General features: G+C 37.8%; 1 protein-coding gene across 1 annotated transcript in view; it reads left to right on the top strand.

Moving 5' to 3' along the window:
• The window catches only part of PRKN (parkin RBR E3 ubiquitin protein ligase), a 767,906-nt gene that overhangs the window by 728,363 nt on the left and 19,786 nt on the right, over positions 1-19,757 (top strand). The window contains exon 10 of the mRNA XM_056343712.1: positions 19,469-19,555. Within this exon, the coding sequence (XP_056199687.1) occupies positions 19,469-19,555 (87 nt within the window). The remainder of the gene's footprint in view (positions 1-19,468; positions 19,556-19,757) is intronic.

The raw sequence follows: 19,757 nt of genomic DNA on the forward strand, positions 1-19,757 counted from the left end.
TATAGTAACTTGGTAACCTGTGGGGCCAGTTTTAACCGTATGTTACCAGATATATATTTCCACAAATTTCACAAATAGGTGATGGGATAGAAGAGAAAGAGAGAGACCTTTCAAATGTCCTGAGCTGCATTATGAGCTCAAGCCTGATTAAACACCAGAAAATCCATATAATCTTTCAAACTCATTATATAAATGTCTGTAAAACTGTCTTCTTGATTGCTAATGCTCAAAGAAAAGCTTTCTTAATTTCTTTCATTCTGGGGAACTCTTACAAGGAAGAAGGTTTTGGTTTTGAGTCAAACTGAAGAAGACTCTACATCCCAAAGCCCTGCTCAGTATTCTGGCTATACCAGCTGGTCCAGTAAAAGACATTAGCTGTCTCCAGAGATCTTGCCCTTGAACAAGATACTACTTTTCAGCAAGTATACTTTGAAATAAATAGTATCATATGAAATAACTGCATAAATATCAGAGACAGGTTTATAATGTATCCTTACAGCTAAAATAAGATTTCAAGAAATTCTTACTATGGGCAGTCTTGCTGTTATGCTGTTTTAATGTTGAGCTGTTCGTTAATTCATCTGCTTTTGTATTTTAAAATACAAAGCTGTATTTTAGTCTTGCATATGAATTTTATAGGACCATGACAGAAAAAACAAGATAAACTCTCTCTTGAATGTGAAGTACTTCACTAATGTAGAGCTCACTGCTTTAAGAGGACATTAAGACAAGTTGTCTGGTGAGATATTTTTAAAAGTTGAGTTGCAATCAATATTTGGACAGTTATGTCAGCCAAAAACAATATTTATTTACAGATAGGACAAAGAGGCCAAGCATTGGTTGTACATTGTGGTGGTCTGGACAAAAGCTCCCCATCCATTTTCTCTGTACTTGATTGTCCAACAGAATTAGTAAGGATTTTCTTTTTTCAAAGAGCATGGTTGAGAAATTTTGTTAACAGCATTTTTGAAAGATTCCTGCAAGACAGAACTGGCACTTGCTGGTTTAATATCTTTTTGTATTTAATCTCATATGACTAAACAAGCTTTTTTTCACAAATGCCAACCAAGACAAAACACTGTAAATCCGGAGTAGTCCCTGATAATTGCTAAACATCATGCAGGCCTTCAAGATTTCAGAGCACATTGATAAATAAATCACTACAGTTGTTTAAGAACTGATTGTTGGTTTGTAAGAATCCTTTAGAAAAGGATGCCATATTTTCTAGAAAACCTGAACCCACTAACTTTTGTTTGATGTACAGTTTGTTGGAAACATTGGATTATTCTAGTTACAGAACTGTGAATTAAATTACAGGCTGCAAAATGTATATCTATACAGGGCTGTGGTACAATCCAGTAGAGTAACTATGGCATTCTAAATGCCAATCAGAATTATAAATAGTAGTGTCTTCAGAAGTATTAAGGTGCATGAAAAAAAAAAAAGAAAAAATCTTTCCAAACTATCTCTTCCATTATTTTATTTTTGGTTTAATGAAGGACCTTTTGGGGAAATCGCTATGCTTCAATAGCATGAAGAATGTACATGACATTTTATTTCACTCACCTGTGACCCTGCCTTTTATTCTCCTCAGCAGTCCAGAAATGAAACATTTCATAAGCTATTTGCTTTGTACTAGTCATTTAATTATTATGCACCTCATTTCTTTTGTTTAGTTGTTAAATTAAAATATATATATATATATACTTAATATTCCGTGAGTTTGGGGCTATTTTATAATTTCACAGGATATTCCAAGGTGTGTATGTTACTGTAAGATAACACTGTCAGGTCACTGAAACCATTTACCTCTGCCTCATACTTCAACAACACCCACAAGGCATGTGTTATCTCAGAGTACCACACATCTTGTTAAGCCTTACAGTTTCTGTGGGTGATGGACAAGCTTACTGTCAGGGTCTTAACAGAAATGCTACTTTTACATGTTTATAGTTCTCCCATTGTCTACAATTCAGTGCTAAGATGCACATCCATCGTATAGTGGATGTGTGTAATGGGAAGGCACTTAGACCAAAGTCAAGAAAAGGATAGGCATAACACTGGTTTCCTCTGAAAATCGGTAGAAGTGTGGACAGAATTTGAGTGCAGAGCTGCTAGCGGGCTGAGATGCCCCAGTAGCAATAGCAAGACCACCACCAATATTTCAAATTATTTTCTGTTTTAAGAAAAAAAAAATCAGTAGAGAAGACATTAGTAAAATAAGATTTACAAAGACTCACCAAGCTTGACTTCTCAATTATCAGGTGTAAAAAACTGACGTATTGGGAAGGCCTCATGTAAGTAATCACATGTGTTTTAATTGCTTGTCTTTATTTATTTCTAATATAAGCTCTTGAAAAATTTGAATTAAATACATTTTCTGTGAACTAGGAGTAAAGAGCTAATGTAAAATTTTACTTAAACATCTCCTTATATTTGAGGTCTGTTTCAATGAGACTATTCAAATGGTTTAAGTTAAGCTAATTCTTAATGGGTATCTAATATCTAGCCTGCTACTCTCAGGCATTAGACATCACTGTTGTTAAGAATTATACATCTTAATTCCTTGTGTAATGCCATGTGTATATATCCATAGCAGTCATTATGCAAGACAAAAACACCTACTTGGATCCCATAGTGACAATGGCATATGTCAAATATCAGATAAATTCTCTGAATGAAGGTTTTTCAAAACACAGCAAATGTGTACATTATTCCTTGACTTCAAGGGAAATTCCTTTCTGGTATCTTTTGTTACATTACTAGTTCAAGTGGAATATGCATTATTATAAATACAGAAAATCATGGGTTTGCATTCTGTAGTTACTTCCCTTTGGAAACTTTACGAGATTCATCAAGAAAAGGTGTTGTCATGTAATTCTGCTTGTGTGCGTGTGTGTACTGAGCAGATGGCTAGGTAGTTACTTCAAGCATCCAGAATGGTGAACAGGCTAGGGCAAACAGTTGTTAATTCTGACTTTCTAATCTTATCTTAACAAGTGATGAGCACCTACCAAATTCCTGGAAGTGAATATTGACTCCTCAAGCAGACACTATATAAGAAGAGCTGAACCTAAGCATGGGATTCATTTCCAACCTGAGATTGAACAAAACATTGATACCAACCTTGAGTTTTGCAGCTTGGGACCATTTTTAAGTGGAAAACATAACACTTTGTTAATGGAAAATAGAGATGACTTGAACCGCAAGTCAAATTGTATTATATTCCCATTAATACCTACCAGGTTTTCATGAACTACAGTTTTCTAATATAGCAGCTAGGAAAAGTGATGCACAATTCCCCAGTGGGAAAATAACACATATCACTACTTACAGGGGCAAATTAAAGTCCATCTCTATTTGACAAACATGATTTTGCCACTTCAGTGCAAGCAGGCATGCTTTGCCTCTTTTTGTTTTGCTGCTTATAGAAAAATTCTGACCTCCTACATATCCAAAAATCAGACTGAAGTCAGAAGGAACTTGTGGTGCACAGCTGTGGCACACAGTTGAAGTAAACATACTACATAAATGTAACAAACATAAGACTCAAAACAAGGTTTACTAATGATATTTATTCAGTTAAAAGCTACAGTAATAGCCCCCAAATACTGCAGTAAACAACTGTCTTGTAAGGGTTTGGGTCTTTACTGTTGAGTGTTTTAATACAGTTTCCAAAAGTAACCTTTCTTTGTTTTCTCTGTGAGCTGGCAGGTTGCCTTTGAAGCCAGAGAGCAAAAATACAGTGGGGTCATACACTAACAGTGGCTATTTTCTTTTTTCTTTGCATTAAATTTCCAGTAGCAAAGGGATTTTATTTTTGAGGGGAAAGGAGGAAAAATACCACATTTTCCACTAGATTATAATTATTTCAGAGTAAATGATACATTTCTATTTATCAGTGACACATTAGTATGTTTCTTTCTTCTTTGATTTATGCAAAAAGAAAAAAGGCCAGCATATCATGATTAGCAACAGAATAGAACCACAGGCACGTACGCTCAAGTAGTGGAGATTAGACACACACTAATAATTTCCTCAGGCTCAGTTTTATCTGAATAATATATAGAAAAAAGCAAAGTTTCCTCTCTTTTTTTCCCCTCTTGATTAATTATCTGCTTTTTATGCAGGTCCTGAATACAGAATTTAGTTCATGCTACCCTACTTACCATTGACTCATTTGCATAGAATGCCTTAAGAATACCTCAGGAGGTAGAAAAGGTGAACCTCTCCAAACACATACCTTTTTGTTCCTACCCCAAGAGCACTCCAAAGTCATGTGGCTTTGTATCTGGGGGACTTCCAGGTGTGGCTGCTTCTGAGCCTTTTAGAGAGCAGTAAAGGGGATGAGAGGAAGAGATGATACACCTTGTGATAGATAGTCGGATTGCTCTTACCGGTGTTGGTATAATGAGATTGTTAGCATTGTTGTAAGCATATTATTGCTTTTATTAAGTTTTGAGAGTGAATATGAGGCTCTTCCTATGTTCAGGAGCAATGTGAGAAGAGTAATGCTTCCAGGTATGAACAAAAGGAAAGTGAAGATATTGGGACAAAGGAAGCAAAAAAGAAGAGAAATTTTGATCACTTTTTTGAAGACAATAGTTTTTTGAAGGCATGAAAAAAAATATTTTAAAAAATGATAGAGAGATGTAAATGTTGCCAGAAAAATGGAAAGAAAAAATGAATGTAGATGGAATGCATAGGAAGAGTAATGAGACAGGGGAAGTCCAAGAGGAGATGCTTTACTGCAGCAGAGTGAATATCTGAAATGACAAACATTTAGGTGTGTGCTGTGCTTGTCTAGTGACTGTTGGTGCCATACAGATGTGTGAGTTCATTTTCTAGATGTCAGAAACAGGCAGGTAGCCCCTGATCCTAAGCAGCTGTAAATTAATGTTGCTCCTCTGGAGAAAACGGAGTCCTGCCCATTTCCATGAGCCCAGGATCTGGCCCTAATAGCAAGACATTTAACATATGATCAGAACACAACCTAATTATCACATAAGATAAATTCTTGAACTCTCTTTCTTATTAATAACATACAATAAGCCCTACCACATCGGTTTCTTAGAAGCAGTAAATGAATAATGTATTCATCAGCCATGCTTGCTTATTCTAAAGTAGATCATTAATTCTGTAAACTTAAAATGAATGCTCCAGTTCAGAGTTCTTCTGAAAACAAGACATGTCAGTAGGCGTGGGAATCTCCTAGTGGTACTTGGAGGGACTGGATCATGCTTTGCTCCTGTCAGCACTGGTATTCAGCTGCGTTGTGTTTGATTTGCCTTCTTGCTGTCAATCTTTTGAACCAAGACTGATTCGTGGATGTGTTTTAGTCAAACATAATCTGCTTTTATACAGAGGTCTGGTCTACTGCCATGTTGTGCAGAAGTTCCAATTTGGAGTGGTCCTTCTGTACCTTTGCATGTGCAGATATATGTTTCCTTGGGATTTAAGGGTTGCATCTGCTTTTCTGCCTGTGCTGAGAAAAGGGTGAACATCTGGCCTTTGGTTTACTGTAATCTTTTATGCCATCCAGATTTTAGTTCCACATAATATGTTTACCAGCAGTGAATTTTATGCTAATTGTGGGTCCTAGGAATGCACTGTACAGCTATAGCTGTGTGCGTGAGGAAGATTTCTATACAGTCATGCAAGATTTTCTTGCCTTTACTGACAACTCCCATGGATGTATAGAAAACAGATGGAGGAGGACCTTGTGTCTACACTGGAAATAACATGCCTTTGATGGTGCCTTGTTGCATGACCTCACCCTTGGTAAAACCAGGCAGAAAGTGACTCCTAGGTATAGATCGTAGGCATATTGGCACCTGAGAAGACCTCTGCAGTACATTAGCCCACTGATGTTAACATATACAAAGGATTCTCAGGATCATGCAGAATCAGGTCTTAACAAATAATATGCCAAAGTAAAAGATAAATAAAATGTTGCACTGTTTCATACCTGACAAAAATGTGGTAGTCCTATTTTGCAGTTTTCACTAAGCAACTGGCAAACAGAAGCACCAAATCACTGGGGTTGGGGGGGATGTCTGGAGATCATCGAGTCCAAGCCAACCCCTGCCCAAAGCAGAGTCAGCTGGAGAAGTTTCCTCAGATCAGATCAAGTGAGGTTTTGAATACCTCCAAGGATGGAGACTCCAGAACCTCTCTGGGCAACCTCTGTCTGTGTTCAATGTCTAATAAACAACATCTACTGCTCTCCCTTCGTCCATCCAAGCCAGTCACCTCATGGTAGAAGGTTATCAGTTTAGCAGGCATCATTTCCCCTTCACAAATCTATGCTGACTACTCTGAATCACCTTCTTGTCCTTAATATGTCTGGAAATGGTTTCCAGGATTAGTTGTTCCATCAGCTTCCCAAACGACCAAGTTGAGGCTGACTGGCCTGTAGTTCCCTGGATCCTCCTTCTTACCCTTCTTGAAGACAGAAGTGACTGTGGGTTTATTCCAGTCCTCAGGATTGTCCCCTAGTTGCCAGGACCACTCAAAGGTAATCAAGAGTAGCCTTGTAATGATACCAACCAGCTCCCTCAGCACTTATAGGTGCATCCCACCAGGGCCTATAGACTTGTGTACGTCCAGTTTGTTTAAATATTCCCTAACCTGATCCTTCTTCAGCCAGGCCAAGTCTTTCTTGCTCCAGACTTCCCCTTTGGTTTCAGGAACCTGGGATTCCTGAAGGGCAGTCTTGCCAGTAAAGACGGAGGTGAAGAAGGCATTAAGTACCTTAGCCTTTTCCATGTCCTTTCCATCTCCCATTCGGCAGCAGTCCCACACTTTCCTTGGTCTTCCTTTTGTCAGTGATGTAGAAGTCCTTTATAGTTTTTGTGTCCCTTACCAGATTCAACTCCAGGAGGGTTTTGGCTTTCCTAACCCCATCCCTGCACATTTGGATAGTGTCTCTCTGTTTCTCCTGGATCTCTGCTCCCACCTCTTGCATACTTCATTTTTGTCTTATCGGGAGGTCCTTATTAATCACACAGGTCTCTTACTACTTTTTATTGACTTCCTGATGGTTAGGGTGGACTGTTGTTGAGCTGAAGGAGGTGATCCTTGAACATCAACCACTGTCTTGGACTCCCGTTTTCTCCAGGGCCATCTCCTACGGGATTCTTCAAAGCAGGTTCCTGAACAGGCCAAAGTCTGCTCTCCTGAAGTCCAGGCTTATGGTCCTGTTTTTTGCCTTGTTCCTTCCTCTCAGGATCCTGAACTCCATCAATTCCAGGTCATGGAAGCCTAGGCCACCTCCAGTCTTTGCATCTCCAACTAGTTCTTCCTTGATGGGAGTATGAAATACAGCAGACCACATCCCCTTGTTGGATCCTCCATCACTTATGTCAAGGAATTGTCATGACTGCACTCCAGAAAACTTCTAGATAGCTCATGCCCTGCTGTGTTGCCTCCCAGGCAACTAGTGAAGTATAGTGTATGCTGGGTGATTTGTAGATCTGTCAGAAATCCAAAGAAATGTTAAGAAAATTGCTGAGTTGTAGAATTATTTTGATAAACATGAAAGATCTATGGATCACATTGTTTGTAGACAGGGATCTTGCTACCTGTCAGTATATGTTGATACAGGACAGTATCTGTTGGTTTTATACACACGTGTATGTATTCAGAATCTGAATATGGAGTTTTCTTTTGCCAAAATGTTTATTACGTGGTTCATAAAAAAAGTGCCAAGTTGTTTGCATTTCCTGTAAACCAGCTAATGTGAGCTCACATTTCAGGGATCATTTTTTGGTAGTTTATATAATTACTTTACAGAAAATATCTAGCATCAACAAACCAGAAAAGGATTAGTTTGAAAGGTCAGGCAAGAAGTAATGGTAGGTATATACTCTGTGACCAAAATTAGCACAAACTGTGTAACTTTAAAAAAACTTTCTTGTATCAGAAGAAAATTACTTGAAACCACAGAACTAGCCTCTGCACTGAAAAGAAGGTATAGAAATTGAGGGACCCTTAATGGGAGCTCAGGGTTGTGACAGGGTACTCCTGGCATGAACCATCACAACTACCACTGACTTTTGACCAGACCTGTGTTTCTCAGGAATTACCTGCTTTACCTTCTTGAAAGGTGAAGTGTGATATTTTCATTAGTATTCCAATGCTTTCTCCGGAAGTGTTTATAGAACATTTTGCAAAAATGGTGCCCTGTTCAAGAGAACCAGACATGAAGGTTGTCAAAAAATCTTCCAATGTCTTTCTCACTGCTCTTCTAAACAATTTTTATTTTAGTTTATTCTGCTTTCAGATGACTTGGAATTGCAGATCCTGAGTCAATTTAGAGCTTGGATTCATCAGACCTTGGAGGTGATGGAGTTCTGAGGTCTGACTACATCTAATTTTAGACTGAGGCTTAACACAAAATTTTCATCTGTTTTTGAAATTTGCCCAGCGTTTCTCAGTTGTCAGAGTTGTTCAGTGTCAATATTCATGCTTAGAAACACCTCTAATTAGAATCATCTAATACAGGATTTTTTTTGCAGTAAAGTACTATTCACACTCAGAGTTTGAATCAAGCAGTTATTGAACCGAATGGTAGACTGGATTTGGCAACTGTAAATTAGTTATCCCCTAGTTTTAAAGGATTCACTTCTTCATAAGACAAACAAACTAGAAGCAGAATAAAGGCTTGAGATCATTCCCTTCCCTCCTCCCTCTCAAAAAAAAAAACCCAAAAAACCCACACCAAACAACAACAACAACAACAACAAAAAAAAAACACTCTCAGAGAAATATCCTAATGCCTTGCTTAATCTGGTCACTAAGAGGAAAGGCACATTCACTCAACCTTTGTGCAGAAGGTAGGCATTTCCTTAGAAGCGAGAGACTTACAGAAATCTGCTCATTATTTTGTGCTCTCCCTAGCACATAAACTAGATGTGTATTTATAGTTATAAAAAACATATGCTACACATAGAAGACAGCATGAACTCAATAAAATACTTAAAACAGCACCATAGTTATCTGAGATACGTTATTTATACTATTTTACTTGCTAGATGGTCATATTTAGAAGGATGTTCTTTTTACAGACCTTCAGCTGTTACCAGATTTAAGAGAAAATGCAATGCCCTTGAAACAAGGAGCACTCCTTGCTCCTCTTTATGTGTTTCAGTGCATCTGAATACCATTTCCTCTTTATAAGACTGTCTTGTCAGGACTGGTTTTGTATGTATCAGCTGTTGGTAACCCTGGGCTGGATCTTAGCTGTTGACTATGATTTTTTTTTAGAATCGTTTTCAATTGCAAAAGCTTAGCAAAGCCAGTTGGTATCGATTCCTGTGTCACTGCTGCCATCTTCTGGAACATTTTCAGTATAGCTGGGTGAATTAATCTAGATGAATTCCAGCAACCAGGAGATGAACAAAATGTGTGCTTCTTGCGCATAATTACAGGAACACAGTCCGAATGGCATAGAATAAAAGTCTGTATGTGAGGTGCCTTGATTCTGTTAGAGATACTTTAAGAAAGTTTCAGGGAAGTGAGTCGTCTGGTTTCTATTACAATTCAGTGTGAATTAGGCACTGGGTAATTACCTAACTTTCATCAGCTTCCCAGCCTGCATATTCAGTAATTCATTTTAAGAACCACATTAATGAATCCATCAGATTTCCTGGTCTGTTTGCACATATAAATGTGCAGCTAGATGCTCAAATGCCCAGGGCATGCATGCATACCAGCAGTATTATCATATGGAAATAGGTTTGTTGTACTTTTTAAGGGCATATTAATTGAACTCCAAAGCTGCTAGAGCAGGAGCTAAAGCCACAGGCAGTAAAATTCATTCCTTGTGACATTCCTTGTGAGCTGATATATGCATTCAGCAACAAAACATCCTTTTCAGACTTGGCAAGAAGTGATATTTTAATGTAGCTTCCAACCACTTTCTTGCAAAAAAAAATCAACTTTTGATGTCACACACGTAAAATGATGCATGTTCTGCAGGAATAGTATTTTCAAAAGATAGGCTGTTATACTTGTCATAAAATGCTTTGCCTCACACATCCTAAAGGCACCTCAAGATAACTATCATTTTCCCTCTTTGCATGCTAGTTCCCTAAAAATAATGCTTCCTTCCATATAAATTTTTATTTCTTACTTTTATTTCTATCTATTTTGGTGGTGACAACATACCTACAAGCTTTTTTTTCTTTACAATGTAACTCATGCTCTGACTTTATCTGCTCTAGGGTAAATATTGTATTGTTTCATTGGAGTTGCAATGAATTGCTACTCTAATGTAAGTGGGAGAGACACCCAATTTATATTTTAATTTTAATATATGCCTATATATTATTTATTTAGAGGTTTGGTTTTTCTTTTTTTTTTTCTTTTTAACAGTTGTAAGTGGAATGCTACATTCTTTTGTGAGATACTCAAAATACAGAGAATAATATCCACTACATTAAAATTTCTTTTAAATCACAGTTTAGATACATTTTACATCTTTGACTGCTTTAAAAATGTTCCTTTTATTCATAAATGACTAATCCCCTTATCCCTTGGATTTAGTTTCTAATATATTCCATGAAATTATATGGTGGCAATAATACTGATTTTTTTCAATGTTTCCTTATACAAATACTATGCAATTTATTTTGGAAATAATTTGTAGAAATGTTAAGTTTACCTGCATCCCCTTTGCATTTTGTGAGTCATCCAGGCATAAAATTGCTCATAATTATACACCAGGTAGATGTGGTGAGGTGTCTGTACCACCTACTAAAATTACTTAAATGGGAACAGAATTAAGGCAACACACAATTGTTTTTTCTCTCCAGTGGTGCCAGCAAGAACCTAATAATAAATTAAATTTCTTTGTCATGTCTGTACTACACAGTGAAGTAACCCCCAAGCTAGCTCCAAGCAGTGCTGAAATATCTACCCAGCATCATACAGCACCATGCAGAGGCAGCACTCCAGGTCCCAAGTGCACTGTGGCGGCATTAGCTACAGATTGCTGGCATGGCTGTAAGACTTCCGGCAGGGCTACCTTAAAGCTTCTCAGCAGTGTAAACTGCAAATAAAATCCAGTTTTGCTACCTGAAGTAGAAGGAAGGGGCTAGGCTACTACTATGTAGAAGTGAGAAGGCAGAGAGGAGAAGTGGATACTCGGGAATTAAGACGAGAGGACGATGCCTGGCTGTGACAGCTGGTCCTGAAGGAAGGGTCAGAGTCCATGGCAGCAGCTATTTCTGGGGTTAGGAAGAGCTCCTCAATGCAGTGATGTTTAATATCTGAGGTCTTGCCATAGTCCCTGTAGCATGACAAGCTAGAAGCCTTGCTCTTTTTGCTTGCTGTCTGCAGCTCTGGCACAGGTGAGGGAAGTAACGGACACTAATGTCTTGCTGTGTTTAGCAGCCTGCTGCTGTAGGCAGCTGCCTACTTATTTAAGTTTGTTTGTCTTCCTTTTCCAGAAGTAACTCGGTTGGCATCAACCTGGGCATCCCTTTCCAGTGCTTCAGGGCGAAGTATTGTCCTGCTCCCAGTTAAAGCTGTACAGCTCTGCCAGGGCCAGCTATCCCTGTTCAGACAACCAAAACTGTGGTCTTCTTTGAAAATGTTGCAGTGTTTGAATTCATGTTTGCTTGGGTAGTCAGCTAGATTCTTCAGTGATAACAAGACCTGTCTATTGCACACACATAATAGAACAAAAAATAACAGGCTTTCACACTTTCAGTGTACCACATCATCTTGTAACTAACTGCTTTATAGACTTTTCATTCTTATTTTCTGGAGTGGGCTAGTAAGTCTCACATCCCAGCCAACATGCCAAGAACAAGACTATGCAACACCCTTGTGTGTAGGTATGGGGCAGACGAATCTGGAAAGAGCGTTTTCCCTTGTCCCACAGGAGCCTGAAGTCATTTCATCTGAGAGAAGCACCTGGCTTCCTCTCAGCTTCTTTCTTCTGTTCTATCCCTTGCAGCACTTGGACCACAAGGCAGTTCAGAAGGGGTTGGAAAGAAGAAATAAATTTGCTCATCCATATAAATCAGCAAACAAGGTCTGGGAAGGTCTGGGACAGGTTCTCTATGGTTGTGCTGTCCATTTTACCAATCCATCTTTCAGGTTAATGCCACCTGATGTAAGGCAAGCTCCAGGAGAGTCTGTCTGCAGACACAAATCATCAGCACTCGCTGAAGAGCCTTGGGATGTGCACGTTGTCATCTAGATCTTAGGGAATGAGTCCATGGGTTATTTTGCAGAAATCAGGAGGGAGACTTTCACTTTCGGTTTCAAAAGAAAAACATTGAAATCTCTAAGAACTTGGTTTTGATGCAGTCCTACATTTACAGCTTTTAAAGTTTTTAGAAAATTGACTCATGCTATTGATGGCAAATTGCCCTTAGATTGCAAAAACTGCAGAGACTGAAGCTATATTTTTGACACCATGTTTTGACAGATTATCATGTTTCTCACAAAAGTTCGATTTCACATGAAATGTGCATGGTTTATGTATGTACTTTATTAAAAGGAAAAAGACCAAAATTGCTCTGCAAGTGCTACCATGCTTTACAATTGCCTTATATCTGATAAAACCGGTGTCATTAAAAATTGACACTTTTGCTACTGTGTCATTTATCTTCATTATAATAGTTACCGGAGGTTTTTTTTATAACTGACAATTGGCAAAGCCACAAATCCTAAGGAGACACAGCTACTGCAGATGGTAAATATTCTGCTTTTTTTTTTGGTTTTTTTTTTTGCTGCAAGCACAAGAAATACCAAAAGACAGGGCATGTGGATGACTGTCTCACACTTGGTGCTGGATATAGCAAAGTGCTAAAGGCAAAGTCAATCCAATACCCAAGATTTGTGGTTCACAGCAGTAGCACAAGGACTGTAACATTCAGGGGAGTGCAGGAATCTTTTTAATTGACTTTGGATGGAAATAAATAACAATGTATGTAGTTTCAAAGTAAAAATGCTTAGTCTGTGTTTATGGAGGTTTGAACTCTACCCAAGAATCCAACTACTCTCTTACTCAAAAGATACACTAGATGGTAAAATATTTTCCAGTGAAATTTGGGGTCTGGGGGCTTTTCTTAAAAGAAAAAAATACCTGTAGGTATGTATCACTCACTATAACATTATAATTTGTGCTTTGGAAAGTGCAATTGGAAGCTCTATTTTTCTAAACAAACACTATAGTGAGATGACTTTGGGTGTTATGGACAGTGCCATTCAGTATGTCACTTTCTGATAGCTTTGATTTCTCTTAAGGCATGCTCATATTTTCAATATAAATCCTTGCTCCAATCAGCAGCCTATAGTTTGACTACAAAAGCTATTTAGTATTGGAACTTGGTGCCTTATAATATTTTACATTTTTAAGGGTTTTTTTTTGACCAGGTGATCATGTTGTCAGATGAAGGGAAGGGTTTTTTTGCCTTTCCAGTGTTTTATTTGCATTACTGTTTAATCAAACACTCTCCAGGTTAAAAAAAAAAAATGTAATTGAAAAATCCTGCTAGTCTGGTATAAAACCAAACAACTATACACTTGCTGTATACAATGCTGGTTAGAACTTATAGGAGCTTCTGGGTGAATGGTGACTACTTATTTGCACTCCCCCATCATATTTTCATTTACTGGGGGTGGGGCAGGGGCAGGGGGGGGGAAGCATGGGAATCCTTTACTGATTGCCTTTATTAGGTTAAGTTTTGACCTTGTGAAACCAGGGTGTGGCTCTTTTAAGGAGTGATCTACAATGATTAGTAGGGAATCAATGTTTAAAAACTGGAAATCTTCTCCCTTACAGTGCTGCTATGTGATCTTGGACAAGTCTCTTTGGTGTGGATCCTCAATAGCATTTGGGTTTCCAAATCAACTTGATTTAGATCCTCAAAATTTGAGGATCTGTGGGCAGGGATTTCTATGAATTAGGCTCCAGTCACTAAAACAGAAATAATAGTACTTTGCTGCTTCACAGGAGTATGGTGAGAGGTTCACTTAGAGTTCCAAGGTGCTCTGACGCTCTGTGATCAAAGTCGTGCAAGTATCTTAGAATGTGACGTTTTTTTGCTTTGATGTGTAATATATAACCAAACTGGTTTTGAAGACATAAAAATAAGTCTCTCTAGTTCCATATATATCTTAGATTATAGGTGGTTTCCTTCGTATTCTCTTCAGAATATACTATAGCCTTCTCACATTACAATAGTACTTAATGTGCATTTTCTGGCAGTTCATTAAATAATAAAATTAACACCTGTCAGCTGTGGTTTAATTCACCTTTAGGATGAAGAATTATTTTTATTATTATTATTATTATTATTATGTAGTAGCCTTGTGGCTTGGTTTTGGACTAGATTTTAGAGGAAAGGGTGAGGAGAAGCACTGAAGGTTGATTTCTTCAAGTACTTGTTTGCCTGAGAGGGCAAGATAAAACTTGTAAGCCCTGCATTTTAAGTTGAAAGTAAGAAGATCTGTGTTGTTTTTCTTTGTTCATATAGCCATGGTTTGAGGAACTTTTGCATCTCTTGTGCACTGTTTTGCACTACTGGCAGAAGGCTCCAGTACTGATGGGGGTGTTGATCCTGCCTTCATTCAGCAGCTTTAATTTTCATGGTTTCATCTGTAGCGAGGAGTCCAGACAGCCACCACTGAATGAGGGAAGGTCAAAGAAAAAGGTAGCAGAACAGATAAGACAAAACATTTTTATAGGGTTGCTAGTCAATATATTCTCAATGACAACGAGTCATATCAAAAGAAACTGATTTCATTCTATAATTAGATTATGAGTTTGATAAGAAAAAGTAATTGCACAAAATCAATTTCATCTTTTGTAAGACTTCAAACTACAGAATATTCTGATAAGGAGATCATCACAGTAATATATCAATAAAAGGCTTTAGGGGTCTGTGTTCCAACTGACTTGGTTAGGGTCTGTGCAGCAGCATTGTGTCACCACTATCAGATGAGGCAGTATGGATGCCTCCGCTGGGCTGTGGTCACATGGATTAAGAACGGGCAGATCACAGAAAGTAGTGTTTTCTGTGAAGAATCTATGTGTAGCAGGTTATTGCCAGCACCATTCAGCAGGGACTGACAGCAAACCTGTTGTGATTCAATACTCAGCAGTGATCCAGAAGTAAATACAAAAACTCTGCTGATACAGCACAGCAATGATACAAAAATTAGTCAAATATAATTAATGACAAAAACAAGACAGTCCCCAGAAAAATGTCATAAAAATGATTTGGTGCTGAGGAAGAGAGGGAGGAGGAATGGCTTAACCAGTGAGAAACTTAAGAGTTTCTCTGTTTGCATCAAAGAAGATTCAGAGGTATCTTGATTCCAGTACAGAAGTACCTTCACAGGAAGAAAAAAATAGGATACTGAAAGGGTCTTTGTTTTGGCAGAGAAATGCAAAACAGAAAGCAGTGACTGGAAGCTGAAACCAGAAAGGGTGAAAGTAGACATTAGATAAAACTTTTAACAGTGGTTTTGAAGGGCCATTAAAACGCTATACCAGAGGTATGAGTACATCTTTCCTTACCTGATAGCTTTAATCTGGATGTGAATGTCTGTTCTGGAAGATACATTTTGGCCAAACCATGTAACATATATGATTTGTCTTCAGTCTAGCTAATAGTGGTAACTGTAGGAATGAAGACGTGGCAGTCCAGATTTCAACATGGATGGCAAAAGCCTGGTAAGAAGTCTGGGTAAATCTTGAGCTGCTAGCTCGCGCAGAAGTCCCTTGCAGTGCACCTACAGTGCTGCAGATTAAACCTTGGCTATGACTACCTCACTGCAACCTTGCCTTCATTCTGCTGGGTAGACACATGGGAGGAGGTAACGGTGAAAAAGAAACGGAATGTCTGAGTTGAGGAGTAACTTTAACGGTAGGGAGCTCAAACTCAAAGCTTTGTGTAGGTATTCAAGAATGGGAGTATTGTATTAAAGTTGGAACAGATATAATTTTAACAGTAATAATTTGTAAGCACTATAGGGAGATAGTATCAGAGACCAAAGAAAAGGCATTTGCAGTAGGCAAGAGAGAGAATGAGAGCTCTGGTGCTTTATCCAAGGAAAGCAGATCAATGTGAAAAGAAAATGGCAAAATCTTTCCAAAAAAACAACCAGCATAGCATGTAAATGACAAGCTCATTTTCCTTTCATCCAAAAAAAAAAAAAAAAAAGAGCTACATCCTCTGCTCCCACTTCCAAACTTAAAACACTATAAATGGGACAGTCAGGAATAACTGAGACTACAGCTTGATTTCACCATCCGAGTTTTTATTCAGCTTCGCTCTTGGCACTTCAGATGTCATCTGTGGGTTTGAATTCCATACAGCTGACCAGAATTTGGTCTGATTTTACCTTTTGCTTGAATGATCGTAAAGATAGGATTTTAAAAACAGGATCTAGATCCCTGTTGAGGATTTTAATACCTCCTCTTCTGAGATCGCTTGGATTCAGGATTTCTGCGTAGCCCTATCTCAAATATTTTTACAGATACTCAAAACCCTGTAATAGCACACATGCAGGTTATATTAATTTCCAGTGCCTAAATCCCTTAAGTGCTTCAGGGATTTCCCTGCTAATCCTCTTTTTAATGCATAAACCTAGAGGATAGGTTTGGGACCTTTGGGATTTATTCTTTACTTTATGTTGGTTGTTTTCTAGCTGAAGCATCTTTCAAGGGTAACAACAGTAACTGGTAAATACACAAAGACATAGAAAGTTTATGTGCTGTTTATATTATCACAGTAATCTGCCAGCATTTTTTTTTGAAAATAAAGGGAAAGAAAGTGTGACTATTATTAGTAATTACACTACTTACGAGTAATTTTGAACAGTTACTAATATTAAATTTATGCAAAAGTGTTAAATCCTGACTGAACAACTTAAATCCTTTTCTTTCCAAGGGCAAAATAACTGTATTAATATTAATGAAGCCACAAAATTCAAGTTAACTGACAGCATTTTTGCAGTTGCTGTATTTTATTACTGAAACGATATTATATTTTTCATGTCTGAATGTAAAAAATGAATAAAACTATCACAAACTGCTCTTTGTTGTAAGTGACATGCCTTTTCTTTATGATGCATGCTTTGCCATAAAAAGGGAGTGCTTAATGCATTTCTGTTGGGAGATGCCTATTTATTCTGACAAACCGATCAGCCTCTGGGGTGTTCTTTTGCCACAGAACTGATTTTACATCTCATCCATTATCTAATAAGATGTGAAAAGAGTATCCTGTCTCACCAACAAAATCAGGCTTTGTTTCATTATAAGGATGTGGCAGGCTCACTCGTGGACTTATTTGCAAGATATACAATTGTTAGTGAAAGGCCCAGTTACACACTCACGCACATTTCTAGTACAGCAAGCCTATGGGGAAAACATTGGTAACATTGGTCCTGAGAATTTTTTCTTTTAAAGATAGGCATAAAAAGCAGCCTCTATAATAAGAAAATGCATTTCTCATGTTTAAATAATATGGCATGAGTTTATGAATTTTATTATTATAGCAACACCACATAAACTACATTGTGAGGCAGCCGGAATGTCTTTGCAAAATATGTGCCCTGGGTTGTTTCTTTTCTTTCTTCAGTATTTCCTCCTTTTCAATGTTTATGAAAGGTTTAAAATTTCACTTGCATGGGAAAAGTGAGAGAGGCTGGGGTGAGAAAAGCAAGCTGAGGTGTTGTATGATAAGGCAGTGATAAAGCAAGGTATACAAAACCCTTTCAGATAAATGTTTTCAGCCAGATGTGTTCATGAGGAAGTACAGTCATGAGAGGAAAAAGAAAATATGACATATGGCAGGAAGTACAGTTAAACTTGGCTATAACCTTAATTGCTAAGGGATAAGTCTTTAAGATATTCGGTATCCAGACAGAGTATCTCTCTATGTGTGTTTGAGTAGTGCTCAACACAGCTGAAACTTTTGACCATTAATGCAGTGCAAATTTTGTTGTATTTAAATGATGCTCTATTACAGTAATGCAGCCTTTCATACAACATACCTTGCAAAAGTGCCTCCATTGTTAAACTGTTTGCTAACAAGCACAAGTGAATTAACAAATCAGTGTTAGTTGAAGTACAATAAAACATTTTAAATAATTGACAAAATAGTGGAGAGTGACAAGAAAGCAAACAAGTGATTAGGTTTGATATCTCTGGAAGTTAGAACACTCACTCCACTCCTCTGCTCCAAATTTCCCTGACTTTTTGAATAGCAGGGTCAATCGTTTTGGACTTGCACAATGCTTCTTTTCTTAGAAGTGCACTTTCTTTAGCATGACAATGAAATATGATTTTCAGTGCTTCTTAGAAAAGTGACAATACAGCTTGAAAAGAGTTCAAAATGAAATTGCAAAAGATGGAATTTGTGGCAGACAAATGTTCTAGTGTCATGTCCTCCTGATATCCTTTATTCATTACATGTGAATGCAGCTCTGTATCTAAAAATCAAGGCTGTTTTATCAGTCTTGCTTATAATGCCAGTCAGAATGTCTTACCACTGAGAGATCTTTCAGAGTCTGAAGTTGCATCAAGACAGCATAGCCTTAAAACAGCGTAAAAGAGACCCATTTTACATTATTGACTTCTCCCCTTACCTGCAAGGACACAGAATTTAATGCAGCATTGATGGGCCAAAGATTTTGACACATGTCAAGACAGATATCTTCATTTTACAGTTTAAAAAAAAGGCATCAAACTTGATACATATGAACCAGTTTAGGTGGCAGAAGCAGCTCAGACTGAGGTATGGAGAATTGTTTTACCCATCTGCAAAAGACATTTATTTTCAATGAAGCCTTATGTAAGGAACAATGCAATTTAAGGAAGATGAAACCAGAACAATTGCTAGAAACACAATAAGGGTCTAGAAGTAGTCCCCTAAAAGCCATGTTAAGTAGCCTATAGTTGTGTTCTTTCTACGGATTTTTGTAAACCATTCTATAAAAGTCTATGGCAAGGATATAATTTTCTAGAAAATGGTATTTTATATGACCTATATAAAGTAATCATCCCCTAGTAAAGTCAGAAATAGTTTTCCATAGAGATGCATTTGATTCAGAACTATGAATATACTATTTCTATTAGCAACCACTATAAAGCAGAACTGCTTGTTTCAGCCAGCACCCTTTTTCTATAAACAGATTTCACTGTAGGAGAAACACACCCAGAAGTATCTAGTATGACTTTATGTCCCTAAATGGACCATGTAGCAAAATCTCATTTTTAATAGTGGCATTTATGTTACTTCTTTGATTAAATGTATAATAATAACAGCAAAATTGTTGTGTTAATGATTGGAATGTATAATAAGATGCACAATTAGGAGTATTATGCGAATGTAATGGGATGCGAAGGGCAAGAGATCATCTGCGGTATGACTCTTCATGATTGTGACCTGCTGTCTATATCCCTAATGTGTTTTTATGATTTGTGTGCTTTGTTTTCCAGTTTGTGTTCTGCTGCGAGTGTAAAGAAGAATACCATGAAGGGGAATGCAGCTCTCTCCTCAGCACGCAGGGAGCCATGGCCCAGAAGGTAGGGCTCTCACAACTCCTGATCATTATCCCTGGCCCATCTAGAGCAACATTTGTCAAATGGGTCCTAATTATAACCCTTAGTAAAAGCAATTATGTTCATGCTGAATTACTCCAGCCATTGGGGTTGCTGAATTGGTTTTGTGGTGGATTTCAGTTGCTTTGATTGATAGAGTAGCTGAGTTCTGTCAGGAACACACAGG

Source organism: Falco biarmicus, chromosome 6 (genome assembly GCF_023638135.1).
Source record: "Falco biarmicus isolate bFalBia1 chromosome 6, bFalBia1.pri, whole genome shotgun sequence".
NCBI classification, from domain to species: domain Eukaryota; kingdom Metazoa; phylum Chordata; class Aves; order Falconiformes; family Falconidae; genus Falco; species Falco biarmicus.